Genomic DNA, 19,433 nt, shown 5'->3' on the forward strand with positions numbered 1-19,433 from the left:
AGCAGCCGGACGTCAGTGCCGCGAAGAAGGGAAGACTAGACGGAGAGGTGCTGGGGGCGGTGGTGGGAGGGGAGCATGGATAGCAGCAGGAGAAGAGAGGAGCACCAGCCCTTGGGCCACCCTTTTGGGTGCCTTTTCCAGCCCTTGGGCCAGCCCTCCTCACCTGCTGCGCGAGTGCAGACCGGTTCGGCGTGACTCCAGACCCCCTGACATCTGGGCTCTGGTTTGGAAGTGAGCCAGCGCGTCTGCCAGCTTGCCATGTGCCTTCTCACCTTCCGGCATGGTGCTGCGGCGAAGTGTGCCCGCCGGCCAGGGCGGGCCATCCCTGGGATCGCAGGTGGGCACCCCATAGCCCAGGGGAGGAGGTCAGGCTGCCCTGGGCGTCGGCTACCATCCTCACCCCCACCCACAGTGAGCCCTGGCCAGGCCACCAGCTGACAGGGGCCAGGGAGAAAAGGATCCTGTCTTCACACGGAGGCCAGGCGGGCCTCTTGTCCCACTGATGGGGAGAAGCATGCCAGCAGAAGCCCCACACGCTCACGGCTGCCTCCCCTTCCGTGGCCACTGATGGGCAGTTGTCAGCAGACATCCCGCCCGTGGTTAGCCCCCTTGTGTGTGCCACTGATGGGGGCGACTTGTGTCAGCAGACACCCCCCACCGCCCACCCATGGTAGCCTTCCTTCCATGGCCACCGATGGTGGGTTCTCAGCAGGCACCCTTGCCCACGGTGGCCTCCTCTTGCTCTCCCAGCAGGTGCCCTTCCACGCTGCAGTGAAGGGTGTGTGGCCTTCCACACACCTGCCGGGGCTGGCCTCTCCTGCAGGAGGCACGGTGCCGAGGCACCCGCTCAGGGGCTGCTGGGTCGTGCTTCCTCAGTGGTGCCCTGGGATCCCCCGTGTGTCTTTTAAGCAATATGGGTGTCGGCCCCCACCCCCCGTGGGTTGGCTGCTGTCCAGGCAGACCCCACCCTGGCCACTTTCTCATCTAGCATCCTGCTGGGCCTAGCAGGTGAAGCCCCTAAGGCATCGAGGGTCCTGCCTCCCTGAGGACCTTGATTTTGTTGCTCACATGTTCTCATTGGAACCAAGAACCCCCTTTCCCTCAACTTCGCTCCTTCTGGCCTGCTCTGTTGGGCTGGACTTATTCCCCAGAACCTCTGGCTCTCACGTGTGCTCTCAGGCAGATGTGGACGTTCGCGGGATCCTCAGGGCTGTCCTTCGCCGTCTCATCCGGTACCGGCCCTGCGTAGGCTCTTCCCCGCCCAGGAAGGAACTCAGAAGCACCTGCCCACCCTCAACTCATGCCCTGGGTGAGGACTGGCGGGGTCCTGTGAGCCGGGGGCCGCACTGGGTGTGGGGAGCAGGCAGGGCTCCCAAACCGCCCCGAGGCTGTAGCTGTGGGAACACAGGTAGGGTAAAGCCATTAGATGCAGCAGTCCTGACTGTCCAGGCTCTCCCCTCCCTGCTGTGCAGTCTAGGGCCAGGTGCTGAGCGTACCTGAGCTACGAGATGGGATAACACCCACGTCGCAGGGGGTCTACAAGATCCCCCCATCCAGAACAGAACCAGCCCCCTCGTCTAGACCAGTCCACTCACCAGTGACTCCCGACGCTGCTCAGAGCCACTGGCACCCCAGGGCAGGACAGCCCCCGGCATGACTCCCTCCTCACCTCTCAGCATTGATGAGTTCAGTTCATGTCGAAAGGAACTCACTTATCTCGCCGCTGGAAGGTCAGTCTATGAGGACAGACTTGTCCCCTTAGAACGCAGTAGGTGCTCAGCAAATATTTGCCAGCTGACCAGTGTAATGGTGAAACATGACAGAGCATTTTTTGCCAAAAGGTCAAATTTCTTCAACATATAAGACTTTGGAAATATATGGGTTGTTTGATTTTTGTTTATTTGTTTGTTTTTTGTTGTTTTTATGGGGTTTTTTGGTGTTAAAGGGTCCTTCCCAAATTATGGTGATGTCATTTTTTTTCACATATAACCCTCTCTCAACAAAATTTAAAAACCTGGCAGTCTTCTTTCAGTCCCCAAATGATCTCTAATACTTGCTAAGTCCATGACTTCCAAGTCTGCAAACAAATAATTTAAGATCCCTTCTAGTTCAAAAGTTCTGAGTTCTGGAGAGGTGAAGTAATTTGCCAAACCCAGCTTCCTGCGGGGTCCAGCCTGAGCCCCGTCTCGCAGGTCTTCCCATCCCTCCCTCAGCTCCCTGGTCTCTTGACACACAGGACTTCCTGGGCACCTTTCCAAGACCTGCCGCAGATCTCAAGTTTTCAAACTTTGTTGTGTGTCCTTGTCTCCCCTACTCTCCACCTTGTTGAACTGTAAACTCCAAAAGGCAGATGACTCCTCGCAGCAGAGAACCTGATTTACAACCACTGAGTTCCCAACTAATCATAGGGAGGGCTTCCCCAGGTAGATAATTCCTCCATCTGAAAGTGGGTCAACCAGCCTCTGCTTAATTATCTCCATGACAAGTCGTGCGTTCAACTTTCAGACAGCCTGGGCTATTATAAATTTCATCATATTGAGCAACAACCTGTCTTGCAGATTTCTTATCCCCATTCTTGAGAGTAGTCACCTTACTCATCTCATATTCCCAGTTCTGAGCTTTGTGCATGGCTTATTATGGACTCTTAGATTATGGATGGGTGGATGAATGGTAGGATGATAGATGAATGACTAGATGGGTGAATGGATGGATGAATAGGTGGATAGATGGATGGATGGATGGGTGGATGGGTGGAAGGGTGGATGGATAGGGTATAGATGGACTTGTGGATGAATGGATGGATGGATTATGTATAGATGGATGTGTGGATAGATGATAGACAGATGGGTGAGTGGACAGATGGAATGAATGGACAGTGGATAGATGGATGATAGTGGATGGATGGGTGGTGGATGGGAGGATGGGTGATAGTGGATGGATGGAAGGATGGATGGATGATAGTGGATGGATGTGTAATAGATGGATGGTTGGATGATAGCAGATGGATACGTGGGTAGATGGATGATAGTAGATGGATGGGTGGATGGATGGATTGATGCCGGATGATGAATGGATAATTGATACTTTGCATGAACTCAGTAAATAATTACTAATTGAGCTCACAGCAAGTTTCTAGGGAAGACAGTTTTCTCAGGTGAAAGATGTTTCTCTTAGAGAACGATTTTATCACTCAATTCCCTTCCTTTTCCCAACACCAGATCATAGGGTGGTATAAGAATCTTTGATCTGAATATGGCCGGGCTTAAAGTTCAGCCAGGATTCACCCCAGGTGATTAAGCCAAACTAGCAGCTTTGGTCTATTAAGCAATTTCTTTCCATGTAGCCTATCTCCTCCTCTTTTGGCTTCTGACAGCCCATTCAAAAGAAGACATTGTATTGGTGACTGAGATGTTTCCAGTTTCATCTCAAAAATGGGATTCCATCCTTGGGTGAAGCCTCCCTTCCTCGCCCATCCATGGCTGCCTCCGTTGTGTTATCAGAAACTTCTGGCTGAAGTGCTATTTTTGCCCAAAAGCTCTACTGTGATGGAGGCGGCCACCAGCACTCCAGATCAAGTGTGCATTCTGGCCATTACCTCCTTGCCGTAAGACTCCAGAGGAGTCCCTGTCCTGCTTCCACTGTCAATTGAGATGACTCTAAACCCGTTCATAAGCTTTTTGTTTGTTTCAGACTTCTTTGAATATATGATTAGTGCAATGGATTCTCTCTCCAGAAAAATGCATGGGCTCCCTGTCTACCCTTCCCATTGCTTGCCCTAATGTTAGCATCATACATGACCACAGGACATTTGTCACGTCCAAAAGAGGACTTTAGTATTAATAAAACTCCAGACCTTGTTCTGTTCCAGGGCCCTGCATTGCATTTAGCCACCGTGTCCTTTTGCCTCCTCCAGGCCTTCCTTGTATTGCATTTAGCCACCATGTCCTTTTGCCTCCCCCAGGCCTTCCTTGTATTTCAAGACCTTGAGACTTCTGAGGTGGACTGGTCAGTTGTTTTGTAGAATGACCCTTGATTTGGGTTTATCTGATCTTTCCTTATTATTAGACTCAAGTTATGCATGTTTGGCAAGAACACCTCAAAGGCAATGTGATATCCTCCTCTGTGCATTGTATCAGGAGGCACAGGCACGTGGTATCTGTCTGTCCCATTCCTGGCGATGGTAACTTTGATAACTTGGTTTGGGTGGTATCTGCTGGGTTTCTCCAGTGCAGAGTTACCACTTTTTCCTTTGTATTTGACAAATATCTTTGGAACTGTGTGGCTTCAGTTTTATTGGAACAAAGCATCTTGCGTCTTTCGGTGAGGCTCCCCAGATGCGGTTCTTCATCCCTGACGGTCTTGTGCTTCTGGGTGGTGACTTCTTTCTTCATGACCAATTAAAGAGTCACTTCAGGGCTTCCTCAGTCCTGGTCAAACCTGGCCAGCCCTGGACAGAAGGGGAAACTGAGGCCCAGAGAGGAAGGAGGCGAGGGTAAGGTCACACAGGGAGTTAGTGACAGAGCTAAGCAAGTATGAGTTCTTTTCCCTCCAGGTTCAAGGCCTGGGCTCCACCCTCCCTTGCCTCCACACCTTCCCCTCAAGTGTGTCTGGCTGCCCTGGACCTGTTTGCCTAAGCTCTGATAAGCAGGGTGCTCCAGACCCTGCGGGGTGTGGTGGGGCCTGAGAGGGCCCTGGCCCCAGGCTCGGCCCTACCCTTATCTCGCTGAGCCTGCTCAGAAGCCAGAGAACGGCCAGCGAGCAGGGGACCCGCAGAGCCGGAAGAACGGGTACCAAGCTCCAGGCTGGAGGGAGGCTCGGCTTCCAGGGCCTGCAGTGCAGTGGGCACTAAACGCAGTCTCAGCCAGCTAAGAGCAAGAGGGCTGGAAGTGGGAAAGCAGGCCAAGTTGTAAGGCAGTGGGCCCCCAAGAGTCCTTGGTAATGTCCTGGACACACCCCAGTTTCTAGACCCTGTGCTCCCCAGAGAGCAAGCTTTTGAGCCACTCTGCTCGTAACCCCCAACCCAGGCCCACTGGCGTGGGCCAGGCTGGGGTGGCGTGGGCATGAGGCCCGGGTCTCCGTAGAGGTGAGGATGCGAGGAGTTGAGACCACCCCAGAGGAATAGGGAGGGGGCAGCCACAGTTCTTTAGAAGACAAAATCAAGGCAGCGGGCTCTGCTGGAGGGAGGGGCAGTGAGGGGACATGGACTGTGTCCATATAAGGGACACTTGAGCACATTCACTGACCAGTTGCACTATTAAAGGAAAATAAGGAGATGCGGGTGCTTGGAGCTCCTTGAAGTGGAAGAGGCACGCTGCCAGACGCGCCTTTGCGAAAGGGAACAGAATGGGAGCTAGCCGTGCGAGGCAGGCTGCGTCCCTTGGAGTTACAGAGGCCCTCCTGAGACCCCTACCCCAGCTCCGGGCCCCAGTTTTTTTCCTGCAATCCAGACCCTTGTGCTCTGAACAGAAAATAAGAGATAAGCAAGGGGCAGGTTGGGGGTGAATCCAGTAGGCAAAGTGTGGCCGTGCAGCAGAGACTGGTGCCAGCAGTGCCCTGAAAGCGGCTGCCCCTCTAGCAGAGGGGAGCAGGCGGATCTGGAAAGAACCCCTGGGAAGCAGAAATGGCCCACGGTGGCTGGAGGCCAGGGAGCGGCAGGCAGGGCCAGGGGTCCCAGTTGGGAACCCCTTCTTGTCCAGGTGGGCGCTGCTTAGGGCCAGAGGCAGGCGGTGGCAGGAAGGGAAGGATGAGCTGGGGGGGGAGGGGGCGGCCGGGTGGGGAGGCCTCGGCAGAGTGCACGCCCACACCCATTCGCCAGCTGCTTCTCCCTTGGCGCCTTCTCAGCACAGGGGCTTCCGTGATCCCACTGGCCCCAGTGCCGTCCAGGCTCGCCCCAGCTCCTCCGCCAGGCTTGGGGCCCCCTCCGATTAGCTCCCTCCCCTCCACCCACACCGCAGCCACCACGTCTCCCAACTCCACAAATCTACATGGCTCACCCGCCTCCAGGGACCCATGCAGCAGGGGCCTGAGCTGGAAGCCCCTCCACCAGCTCATCGCCTCCTCCTGGGGTCCGCAGAACCCAGGCACCAGCAGCTTTCTGCTGAGGCCTGGTCTGGACCACCTCCCTCCCCCCTCCCTCCCCCTCGCAGCTCCCCCCCTTCCCCGCCCCTCTTTCCCCCCCCTCCCCTTCCTTTCCCGCTCCCCTTGCCCCTCCAGCTCCCTCCTCCCCATCCGCCCCACGGTCCTGGCCATTTGCCTACCACCTCGCCAACTGCGATCCTCTCCTCCCTGCTATTGTTGGCCAGGGTTTTCCAGCTGGGGTACCTGTTCAAGTCCAGCTCCGCAGTCAGCAGAGCCCTGGGCAGTGTCTGCCTCCAGGAAGGAGAGCCTAGGCAGCCTGACATCCCAGCACAGAGCCGGGAACCCCCCCCCCCCAGCCCAGGCCCCCGGCCTCCCGGGCAGTACGGCTCTGCCCACCAGCACCGTCCGTTCCAGCGGCCCAGGCACCCCCCAATACCTCACTCCCTTACCTCCTGCCGCGACTTCCCGGTGCCTTCCTAGCTCTTCTCCGACAGCCTCTGCAGCTCCGCACAACCCTCCCTCTCTCTCTCTTTTTTTCATTTTCAATGTTGAATCTTCCTTTTTGTCAACAGCTTTGGGGTACAATTGATGTACGTGAAGTTGTACATAACGTGTACAATCTAATGGGTTTGCGCATCTGCAAGCCCAGAACACCATCTCAATCGAGATAAAGAGCAGATTCGCCCCCCCCCAAAGTTCCCTTGTGCCCCCCCTGGTAATCGGTGCCTCCCTCCGGCCCCAGGAAACCACTGCTCACTCACTAGAGAATTGGTTTGCCTGAGAATTTCATAGAAAGGAGATCATTCACTAAGTACGCTTTTATCTTTTTGTCTGCCTTTTTTCAACCAGCAGGATTATTCTGAGATTCATCCATCTGATGCCTTTTTTTATTAGAAAGGTTGTGGGTTTACAGAACAATTGTGCATAAAATTCAGGATTCCCATATACCACCCTGTTATTAACAGCTTGCATTGGTGTGGTACATTTGTTACAAGGGCGAGAGCAAATTTTTATAATTGTTCCATTAACTACTGTCCACTCTTTATGTTGTGCAGTTCTGTGGGTTTTTAAAAATTTTTATTCTAGCACCATACATACAACCTAAAATTACTTCCCTTTTAGTCACCTTCAAACATAGGATTCAGTGCTGTTAATTAAGTTTACAGTGTTGTGCTACCATCATCCCATGTTCCTTTTTATTGTTAAATAGAACTCCATTTTTGGGGTGTGCCAAAAATTCGTGTCCATTCACCTGTGGATGGACACTTGGATATGTCCAGTTAGAGGCTGTTACAATAAAGCCGCCATAAACACGTGCTTACCAGTCTCCGTGTGAACATGTGTCTTCTCTGGCGTAAATAGGGATCTTAAGGAGCTGCCAGGCTGCTTTCCAAAGGGGCTGGGCCATCTCACATTCCCGCCAGCAGCGTCTGAGACTCCACTGCCTGCACATCCTCACCACCACTTGGCACGGCTGGCTTTGAAGTTCAGCCATTCGAATAGGTGTGTGAAGCACCTCGTTGCGGTTTTAATTTGGGAGTACCTTACTGTGGTTTTAATGTGTGTTTTCCTCTGACACATGATGTTGAAAATCTTTTCACATGCTTACTGGCCATCTGTATACTTTTCAAAAGACTTTTGTAAAGGTTTATTTCTTTATTCCTCCCCCACCCCACCCCCGCCCCATCGTCTGCCCTCTGTGTCCTTTTGCTGTGTGTTCTTCTGTGTCTGCTTGTCTTCTCTTCTTGTCTTCTCTTTAGGAGGCATCAGGAACTGATGCTGGGACCTCCGGAGTGGGAGAAAGGTGCTCGGTCTCTGTGACACCTCAGGTCCCTGGTCTGACATCTAATAATAGAGACATCTATTATTGTCTCTCCTCTGTGTCTCTTTTTGTTGCATCATCTTGCTGCACCAGCTCTCTGCAAGGGCCAGCCCTCCGCACAGGCCAGCACTCCTGCACAGGCCAGCACTTGGTGTGGGCCAGCTCTCTGCAAGGGCCAGCTCACCACATGGGCCAACTTGCCTTCACCAGGAATCCCCAGGACCTGAACCCTGGACCCCCCTATGGTAAACCGGAGCCCAATCACTTAAGCCACATCCACTTCTCCGTATACTTTTCTTGAGAGCTGTCCTGGTCTTGGGTGGGCACCAGGTGAGCACCCGTCCGTCTACCACAGTAGCCCTCACTCCCTGAACCCAGCTGACCCCTTTGCTAGCCTAGCCTCCTGAGGGTGCCTGGAGGTCACTTTGGCTTGTCAGCGAGTGCCCAGTGTCCAGCTCAGGGACGGCAGCTGGCTCCACAGGTCTTCCTGCTCTTACCCATGCCCAGCTCTGCCATCCCAGCACCTCTTGCCGATCCTGCTAACCAGCCGTGCCTGACCCTCTCTCCGCAGCCACACGGGAGTCGGCCTTCGTGCACGCCATTGCCTCGGCCGGCGTGGCCTTCGCAGTGACCCGTTCCTGTGCTGAGGGCTCTGCTGCCATCTGCGGCTGCAGTGGCCGCCACCAGGGCGTACCGGGCGAGGGCTGGAAGTGGGGCGGCTGCAGTGAGGACATCGAGTTCGGTGGGATGGTGTCCCGGGAGTTCGCGGACGCCCGGGAGAACCGGCCCGACGCCCGCTCAGCTATGAACCGCCACAACAACGAGGCTGGGCGCCAGGTAGGTCCACGGGTCCCCTGCAGGCTTCCTGAGCGAGGCGTGGCCCGGTGGGGGCAGGACGACGGAAGGGGAGGGCTGTCCACAGGGGTCGGGGGGTCCATGCGCCTCCTCCCCAGGGCTGACTGATACACAGATTTAGCCACGGAATAAGGGCAGTTGGCCTTGGCCAGAGGAGTCATGGAGTGAGAAGCCAGATTGCAGAGGGGTGATGGGTGAGCTTCAGCTCCCAACAATGGAAGCAGGTAACTCAGACTAGCCCTCCTGCCAAACACAGGATGATTTAGAAAAAGCACCTTCTTAAAAGTGGAGACTGTCCACACAGACAGTCACCTGATTTATGACAGTGGAAAACACGGTCTTTTCAATAAACAGTGCTCAGTCAATTGGATGGCAATATGGAAAAAAATTCATCTTGACCCCAACCTCACACCATATAAAATTACAAATCCTAATAGGAAAGGTCAAATGATAAAGCTTTTAAAAGAAAACAGGAGAATATTTTCATGACTTGAAGTAGGCAAAAGACTTCTTAAACCAGCCATAAAAGCAATGACAATAAAAGAAAAATGTAATTATATGAACTATATTAAAATTAATATCATCCATGCTTAAAAATGTACCACTATGAGACTGAAAAGGCAATACACACAGGAGGAGATGTAAGAAAAAGACAATATAATAAGAAAATTGGCTAAAGAATCGAAAGCTGCTGCAAAAATGAAAATATGTGAATGGCCAATAGATATGACCATTAGTCATCAAGGAAATGCAAAACAAAACCACACTGTGATACCAGTACACAACCACCAGAATTGCTAAAACGTAAAAGAAAATACCAAGTGTTGGTGAGGATTTGGAGCAAATGGAACTCTCATGATACTGCTAGCAAGAATGTAAATTGATGGGAAACGGACTTTGGCCCAGTGGTTAGGGCGTCCGTCTACCACATGGGAGGTCCGCGGTTCAAACCCCGGGCCTCCTTGACCCGTGTGGAGCTGGCCCATGCGCAGTGCTGATGCGCGCAAGGAGTGCCCTGCCACACAGGGGTGTCCCCCGCGTAGGGGAGCCCCACGCGCAAGGAGTGCACCCATAAGGAGAGCCGCCCAGCGCGAAGGAGGGAGCAGCCTGCCGAGGAATGGCGCTGCCCACACTTCCCGTGCCGCTGACGACAACAGAAGCGGACAAAGAAACAAGATGCAGCAAAAAGACACAGAAAACAGACAAACGGGGGAGGGGAGGGGAATTAAATAAATAAAAATAAATCTTTAAAAGAAAAAAAAAAGAATGTAAATTGATACAACCACTGAGGAAAAGTGTTTGGCAGTACTTACAATGGCCATGTTAATGCATACTGTATGACAGCAATTCCACTCCTTGGTATATACAGAACAGAGATGTACACATATGGTCACAGATAGCATGTGCTAGAATGTTCCTGGCAGTACTATTTGTAATACACCTGTATTAGTTAGTCAAAGGGGTGCTGGTACAAAATAACAGAAATCGGTTGGTTTTTATAAAGGGTATTTATTTGGCATAGGAGCATACAGATACCAGGCCATAAAGCACAAAAGTCTATTTTTATGTGTTGGAGCAAGTTGACTGCTGACGTCTGCAAGGGTTCAAGCTTCCTGAGTTTCTCCCTTCCAGGGTCTTGCTTCTCTCTGGGTTCAGGGTTGCTTTCTTCCCAGGGCTTGCTTCTTCCTGGGCTCAGGTTCTTCTCTTCCTGGGGCTGGCTTCTCTTTCCTCTGTGAGTTTACTTCCCGGGGTTCCAGCTTAAGGCTTCAGCATCAAACTCCAACATCAAAAACCCCCAACTCTGTCCTTTGCCATGCCTTTTTTCTGTGAGTCCTCACCCACCAAGGGGTGGGGACTCAACGCCCTAATGACTTGGCCCAATCAAAGCCCTAATCATAACTTAATCAGGCCCAGGTACAGACCAGATTACAAACATAATCCAATATCTATTTTTGTAATTCATAACCATATCAGACCTCTATAACACCCAAACCAGAAACCACCTAGATGCACATCACAGTCGTGGCATGATCATGCAACACAATACCATACAGAAAAGAAAACAAATTATCTACAACTATATACTATCATAAGACTGAATCTCACAAACACATTGAGTGAAAGAATTCAGACACAAAAAAAGTTCATACTGTATGTTTCCATTTACATAAAGAATAGAACAAACAAACCTAACCTACACTGTTGGAATCTATGCCCTGGAGAGGGGAAGGAGATAATGACTCCCTTTTTCCCCCTTTTGTTAGATTTGTATTATTGAAAATTCAGAGAGCACAAGAAATATTCAGTTCCTTGCTTTCTCAAATGGAGACAAAGCAAAAGAGAAAAAAAATTGGTAGAATAGGATTTGAGAGAACTCTTCATCCACAGTAGTCCATCTCGACGTGACAGTGAAACCCTATCTTTATGCAGTCACCGCAACAGCCAAAACAAAGTCACATCCATATTGACCATAAAACTGATTGGATCAACTTTGTGGTGACCTAAGTCAGCCCCCAGATAGTCAAAATAACTTGCTTCATGGGACCAGGGAGGAGCTGACTTGTAACGTGCTTTCTGTAAGCCATGATAGCAATGTTTCAGTGTGTATAGGGAGTTTCTGGGTCTGGAAATTGGGGAAATTTTGTCATGTCTTACACTTATGACATATATACTTTTTTTGTATATATATTATATTTCAACAAAAGGTTTTAAAAATACCAAATAACCAGCTATATAGTGAGGAATTAGTGGCCTAGGAGCCAGGAGAAGACAGGACCCTGAGGCAGAACTATGGGGCAGCTTTTGTCCAGGAGCATATTGGCTGATCTGGAAGAGAGGATGGAAGATGAGCTGAACTCCTGGAAGCCTCACCCAGCTAGGAGGTCCACCTCTGGTGTGATCTCCACTAAATCACTGCTCAGTTTAGGCTGGAACTCTGGGAGTAAAAGAGAATCAGGAGTAGACCAGCCGTTGCACACATGTCCAGGCTAGAAAATATCAAAACTGAAAATTGGGTTCAGGTAATCCCAGATGCTGGTATCCCCAAGCAACTGGCAAAAGCAGACAAAATTCTCTTTAAAGGAAGATAACCTTATTCTAGCCCTCAAAATATTTCTACAGATAATTTTTCAAGTGTGATGTCTAGCGCATAATCTAAGATAACCAGCTCACATGAGCAGATGACACAAAGAGCTGGAATGTCCTCCAGGCATGAAAATAGAAGACTGGCCTTTGGGGAATTGGGTCAACCCAAAAGAAGAGATTTAAAGATACTAACTTGGGGATTTTCCAACAAAACAGTGCAGCCAGATCACTCTATAGTGAGGGTCAAAGTTGACAAGGCCCTCCCATGCACAAGAGCTTCAAGTAAGATTTTTAGCCCCACTTTTAAGAACGTCAACAGCCAAAACATCACAAAACATCTATGTTAGTCTCTAAAAGCGACAATAAAAAACAGTAAAGACCAGAACAAAAAGACAAAAACAAACTTACGGAAAATAAACACTGGAAAGAGATGTGAAAACTTTAAAAAACTATCATAACATCCCAAGACAGATAAAGCATAGTATCCATGAAACTGGAACAGGATATTAATTTAAAAAAGAACTGTCAGAGAACAATAACAAAAAAGACAATGGGGAGTGGCTGTCAGTGGTTGAGTGCCTGCTTCTCATATACAAGGTCCCAGGTTCAATTCCCTGGTACTTCCTAAAAAAGAGAGAGAGAGAAAGAGAGAAGAAGTCTTAGAAGTTAAAAATATAACAGAAACAAAGCTCTCAGTAGAAAGATTAAAAATAGTTAAGACACTCTCCCTGAAAGTAGGGAGAAAAGACAGATGAAAAAATAGGAGAGAACAGAAAATTTGGAGGATCTGTCCATGTGATAGATAACAATGAAAACAAAGAGGAAGATGTCGGCAAATAAATAGGGCAAGAAGATTCCCAGGTACTGAAGAGCACAGTACTGATATAAACAGACCCAATAAAGTACCTGGTACAAAAGATGGGGCAAATTCACATCAAGAACTGTGTTGTGGAATTCAGAGCCTATGACATAGAGAACCTCTCCAGCTTCCAAGAAAGGTTGGATTTCATACAAAAGATCAAGAATCAGAATGGCATCAGACTTTTTTAGGAAGAACAATGAAAGCCAGAAGAAACAGAGCAATGCCTTCAGAACTCCGAAGAGGGAAAAAAAAATTTAATCAAGAATTTTATACCCACCTAACCCATCCATTAAATGGAATGGTAGAAAAGATTTATTTTCACAAATCTTTGGTAAATTTACCAGAAAGCTTCTGAAAAAAAATGTCTCCATGGAAGATGGAAGTGATAGGATACATGATGCATTTGAACAACTTGAAGAAGATATTTTGACAATTAAGGGAAAGTTCAGGACTGAATCAGTGAAGAGTGCATTAAAAAACAGCAACAACAAAAAGTTGTGTAAGAAAGGAAACATAATTGTGTCACATAGCTAAGCTGAGTACGACGGTTTACATAGTCACAATACAGTCAGCACTGAATATTGATCTACCTGAAATCATGCAATAGATTTTAGGGTAGAGTGGGGAAATGGGAAGTGTGCATCAGAGCAGTGGGGTGGTGAAAGACAGCTACATTCCCCTCTTGAATGGTGAGAAGTCCATAGACACTGCCTAACGGTGAAAAGTCAAGAAGGAGTAAAACAAGCAAGTGATTAGAGACGTAAGAGTTACAAGGGGGGATGGGGAAAGTACTGTGATTGTGAGTGTGGGAGCAGAACCCCTGTTTTTTAAACAGGTCTTAGGAACTATTGAACACTTTAAACTATGTGCACCTGTAACTTTGATCAAAATGAAAACTAAAAAAAAATTTTTAATAATAATTTTAATGAAAACTAAAACTGAAGAAGCTGAGGAGGCAGAGAGGGAAGTGGAAACTCCTCTTTGGAAAAGCCGGCCACAAAAGAGAGAAGAAAATAGACATTAAACAGAACTGGATATTGGGGGAGGACATGTATCTCACAGCTGCCCTGGGGAAAGGAATGGAACGAGTGGAAGGGGTTCAAGAAACAGCAGGGGTCGGGAGACTGAGCTGGGGCAGGATATCAGCCCAGAGCCCAGCTGAAACCTTAGACCAGCACTGTCCAGTGGAAATATAATGGGAGCCACATATATCATTTTTAAGTTTTCTAGTGGCCACATTAAAAAGTAAACAGGGGAACGTGGATGTGGCTCAACCAGTTGGGTGCCTATGTACCACATGGGAGGTCTCAGTACCTCCTAAAGAAGACAAGCAAATGCCACCTCCACTGCAACAAGCTAGACGCTATGCCACCACAACGAGCAGATGCCTAAAGAAGCAGACGCCGCAAGCCAGCAGACACCACAGCCCGCGGGGAGCAGATGTGGCTCATGACATTGGCACTCAGCTTCCATGGGGGAGGTCCCAGGTTTGGTTCCCGGTGCCTCCGGGAGAAGGCTAGCAAACAGTGAGCAGACAGGCAAGAGAACCATCTGGGGAAGGGGGGGATTTTAAAAAAATGTAAACTGGTGGGGAGTGGATGTGGCTCAAGCAATTGAGCTCCTGCTTCCCACATGGGAGGTCCTGGGTTCAATCCTGGTGCCTCCTAAAAACAGTAAAACAAACAACAAGCAAACTAACAAAAACACCAACTCCAGGGAGCCAGTGTTACGCAGTGGTTGAGCACTGGCTTCCCACATACGAGGTCCCAGGTTTAAGCCCTGGCCCTGGGACCCCCCCCCCCCAAAAAAAAAGAAAAGTAAATAGGTGAAATGACTTTGGATGCTAAATTTATTGAACCTAATATATTCAAAATGGTATCATTTCAGTAATATAATTAAATCAAAAGCTATGCCCAAGAGGTTTGACATCTTTTTTAATACTGTCTTGGCAATCCAGCGTGTATAGTTGGCATTTACAGCCCATCTCAATTTAGACTAGCCCTTATTTTATTATTTGTGTGTGTGTGAACACACTTTTTTATTTACTCTGGTAAGTGCCCAGGTGTGGGATTGCTGGGTTGTACGTTGAGTCCATTTTTAACCTTAAGAGAAACTTACAAACTCTCCTCCAAAGTAGCTGCACCATTTCACGTTTTTACCAGCAATAAATTCTCCCAGGCCTCACCAGTTTTTGTCAGTTTTTTTTGTGATTTTAGCCACATTTCAAGTGCGCACGTGTGGCCAGTGGCTCCCATGGTGGAGAGCATAACTTTAGATGGTTTTGATCAAGGATAAAACTGCAGACACCCCGTTCCCCAGCAAACCAAGGCAAAGAGACCTGTCCTCCCCCTTGCCCACAGATACCCACTCTTCTCAGCCAGACCCTTCCAGACTGCAGTCCAGCCACCGACAAAACCTACAGACTTACCTCCCATCACTGCTCTCCCAGCTGCTCCTCTCACTGCCCTGAAATCTAGGTCAACAGAAGGCTTTCCTGGGTCCCCAAGGCACCTTACTGCCCCCCCCTCTTCAGCCCAGCCCACCTACCCCTGCCCGGGGCCCTCTAGGATTCTCCCAGGCAGAAAGAATGCCTCTGTGCCCAGACTCGGACACACTCGTATTTCTATTGCGCATTTGCCTGATACAGGATCGCACATTACAGTTCCTTCCTTCTTTCAGCCGCTGGACAATACCTAGGACTGGACTCAGCTGGGAGTATAAAGGTCTAGAGGTCCGAAGTCTGATGGGGAGACACAAGCTACCTGCAGCCCCTTACAAAAAGGGGGCGTCCCAGGGATGCTCAGGCGTTGCTCGGGGCTCACGGACAGGGCACCTCCTCCGCCAGGAAGTCCGCAGGGGCTTCTGGAGCAGGGGCTGGGAGGAGGCAAAGGGGGTTGCCAGGTGGGCGGGAGGCAGGGCGCACAGCCCTCCAGGGGAGGCGGCCCCAGGGCGAGCGGCCGCGGGCCGCGCTGACGCCCCTGCTCCCCCTGCGCCCCTCCCCAGGCCATAGCCAGCCACATGCACCTCAAGTGCAAGTGCCACGGGCTGTCGGGCAGCTGCGAGGTGAAGACGTGCTGGTGGTCGCAGCCGGACTTCCGCGTCATCGGGGACTTCCTCAAGGACAAGTACGACAGCGCGTCGGAGATGGTGGTGGAGAAGCACCGCGAGTCGCGCGGCTGGGTGGAGACGCTGCGGCCGCGCTACCCCTACTTCAAGGCGCCCACGGAGCGCGACCTGGTCTACTACGAGACCTCGCCCAGCTTCTGCGAGCCCAGCGCCGAGACCGGCTCCTTCGGCACGCGCGACCGCGCCTGCAACGTGAGCTCGCCGGGCATCGACGGCTGCGACCTGCTGTGCTGCGGCCGCGGCCACAACACGCGGACCGAGAGGCGCCGCGAGAAGTGCCACTGCGTCTTCCACTGGTGCTGCTACGTCAGCTGCCAGGAGTGCACGCGTGTCTACGACGTGCACACCTGCAAGTAGCCGAGGGGGGCCGAGGACGGCCGCGGCTCCGCGCGCACTCCCGGGGGCCGCGGCCTGCGGGGCGGGGGGCTCCCCGGGGAGGGCGGGGTGGCCGTGCCTCTTCCCTCCCGAGGGTTTCAGGGGCTTGGGCACCCTCCCCAGGGGCCGTCACTCCCACCCCCACCGTAAGATTGCTTCCATCCGCCAGCCCCCTGGGCCGTGTACAGCAGCGCGTCCCGGCAGGAGTGTCCAGGACCCGCAGCCCCGTAGGGTCTGTTGTCGGGGAGCCAAACCGCACACCTGTGCGCTGTGGGAGGAGCCAGGCACTCCAAGGCCTCTGGTTCCCCCCGACTCAGCCTGGGATCCACCCATGCCCGCGGCCCCCCCAAGCCAGCACCTGCAGGGCAGACCTTGAGGAAGCCCCCCCCCACCTGGAGCAGCGTCCTCCTCTCTGCAGCTGACCGGAAGGGTCCTCGCCAGGCCCTCTCTCCTCCCTGCTTTCTTGTCGCCTCACCCATACCCATCCTCAGTGAGAGGACAGCAGAGGGCAAAGCTTGCCACCTCCCTCTGCCTCCGTCCCTTGTAAGAGGAAGGCGGGAAGAGGGGTCCGTATCCCAAGGCGGCCCGGAGCCACTGGCTAGAACCCCTGTCCAGCTCCACCATCCCGCCTTTGAGGCTGGTTTTGAGCTTGGGTGGTTGAGCTTGGGTGGGTGAAGGGGTCATGTGGAAGGCGGCTGGCCCATCTCTGGCAGGACTTTCGGGCTCTCTCACCCAGCCTCGTGCTGCAGCAAGAGGGCACGGGGCCCGAGATGGAGCCGTCCCCTCCCAGGATAAACAGCGTCCCCTTCGCAGCCAGGAGTGACCCCCCTCCCAGGTCCAGCTGCCGAGGCTGCGGCTGGCCAGACCTGCCCGCCCCTGGCGATTGTCCTGGGAGCCCCTGGTGGGCTGCTCACCCCTTATGCTCTCCCTTCCTCCCCTCCTGAGACTAAGAGGACCCCTCCTCCCGGCCCACGAAGTCCCCTCCTCCGCCTCAGCCCCTGTGAAACGTCTCCCTGGCCTGTCTCGGTTGCTGAGGACCTCACCCTCGAGGCAGGAAGCAGGAAGCAAGCGCAGCAAGGCGGGGAGGCCCTGAGAGCCCCCAGAAGACCCCGTCCCCACCCAGGGACAGGCCTCCCTGGGCCTCGGAGCTTGCATTTTTGGTTTTAATTTTATTTCCAATGCTGCTATATCCACCGTACACTGGAACTAGATGGACAGACTTTCTTTTCCTTTTCTTTCTATGAAAGAAATTATTTTAGCCATAGCTTGTGAGTTTCAAACAATAGAGAAAGTAAAAAAAAAAAAGGAAGAAACAAGCAAATGAACCTGTGGTTTGTGCTGGAGTCAGTGGCGGCAGGTGGGCATGTCCGCGGCATTGCGGGTGGAGCAAACGCCTGCTGGGGAGTGTGGTGACACACGTGCAGCAGCAGGGGCTGGGGGGGGGTGACACCCACGGGCCAGGGCCTCTGGGAGGCCACTGGCATGCAGAGCTGGGCCATTCCTAGGGTCTCTGAAGTGGTCTCCAGAGGCCAGAATTCCAGAGAGGGGAGGAATAGGGACAGCCAAGCCAAGGAAGAGGAAAGTGCCTTTTTTCATTGATAAAATTTTTATTGAAGTCTATCATTCATACACACACATACAAAAACAAGAAGTATACGATACAAGTTGCGAATTTACAAAACAAGCATGCATATCATATAGGGCTCCCATACATCACCACCTTGCCTTGTGTGAAACAAGACCTGCTGTGAAAGAGCAGCATCAAAATATTACCACTAACTATAGCCCATATCTTAACATTTGGTGTATTTTCCCCCAACCCACCCAGTCATGAACACACTGTATTTGTACTTTGTACTTGTTATCTTTCAAAGGAAAACATTCTCATATTTGTCCTGCTATCCCAGTCCATCATCCTCCATTGGACTCCCTGCATTATACAGCCCATGCTTTGTGCCATCCATTCAAAGTACATACTCAGTGGCTCCCATTTTCATCACAGAGTTATGCTGTCATCACCTCAATTTTAGAATGTTTTCATTGCTCCAAAAGAAAAAATCCCATACCCCTTTCACCCCCTATTTTTGTCCCTTAGAATTGAAAAAATATTTTCTTGTCTTTGCTGCCAGGATTACAATATTACTGTTAACTATCATCCTTAAGTTACATTAGTTGTAATTTTCCTGTGCATCACCATAGTCTTAATACTTTGTAAAAGAGGAGCACTCTTGTGTTTATATATTAACTGCCCTCTTCATCCACCACCGAAATCACTGTTACACAGTCCCTAGAAATAGCCTAGTATACTGGGGTGGGGTCGACCAGATGACCAGGCAGAAGCCCCCAACGGGAGCCCCAAGAGACAGTCAGTAGGAGCCCTGGACCACAGAAAGTCCGGGAGACCCATTAAACGCCCCCACATGCTTGGGCTTCGGATTCATTTGTTCCTTCAGCACTTGCTGCCAAGTGACAGCCCTGGACTCGGGGCTTTATGGGCTCTGGGGACAGTGGTCCCTGTGTGAATGTCACGGTTGGCACAGGGGCATCAAAGAAAGGAGGGCAGTTGGAGACATGCTCGCTTGGAGCCTGGAAATCAGGTGGAGGCTTCCTGCAAAGACAAATCACGAAGTCGAGACTCCTGCTGCTAAATCAAAACCTGGTTTTCTGCTGGCAGAGAGCTGGTGTCTGAAGTCGAGATGCACACCCCCCACGCCCCGCCCCAAGACTCCCCCCGTGTCCCAGCTCACCTGGAGGTCCCTCCCAAGCAGGGCAGAGCTGAGGTGAGCCGAGACTGGGGGCCGCATCCTGGTGACCTCCAGCTACAGGCTGGCTGGGTTCTGGCACCGAGCCCTGCTTTTGCAGAGCCTCCACCTGCCGCTGCAGCTCAACCAGGGAAAGAGCGAGTCATCCTGTAACTGGAGCCCCTGCACGGGCCCCCAGCACCCCTGGGCCTGTCTCCAAAGGCCCGTCTTCAGGCAGCTGGCAGGCCCTGCTGGAGGGAGGGCTCTGGGAGTGGGGACCCCAGCTGGGCAGGTAGGGTTCTCCGAGGACAGCTGAGCACATGCTGTCTGCGGTGCCCCCCCACTTCCACCCTCGCTCCCCGCCTCCCCTCCACACCCCACTCTCCCTCCGCCCTGACCCTAGGTGAGGCCAACCCCAGGTCAGGCTGGCTCGGACCTCCTGCCCCAGGGCCCAGGCTGCCGGCTGTGCCTGTCCCCCCACACCCAGCTC

The 19,433-nt window shown here is 51.8% G+C and overlaps 1 protein-coding gene across 1 annotated transcript in view; it reads left to right on the plus strand.

Moving 5' to 3' along the window:
- The window catches only part of WNT3A (Wnt family member 3A), a 58,457-nt gene extending 40,945 nt beyond the window's left edge, over window positions 1-17,512 (plus strand). Inside the window, exons 3-4 of the mRNA XM_004466887.3 lie at window positions 8,472-8,737; window positions 15,705-17,512. Of these exons, the coding sequence (XP_004466944.1) occupies window positions 8,472-8,737; window positions 15,705-16,184 (746 nt within the window). The 3' untranslated portion in view covers window positions 16,185-17,512. The remainder of the gene's footprint in view (window positions 1-8,471; window positions 8,738-15,704) is intronic.
- Window positions 17,513-19,433: the final 1,921 nt, after the last annotated feature.

The sequence above is a fragment of the Dasypus novemcinctus genome, chromosome 2 (genome assembly GCF_030445035.2).
Source record: "Dasypus novemcinctus isolate mDasNov1 chromosome 2, mDasNov1.1.hap2, whole genome shotgun sequence".
NCBI lineage: Eukaryota > Metazoa > Chordata > Mammalia > Cingulata > Dasypodidae > Dasypus > Dasypus novemcinctus.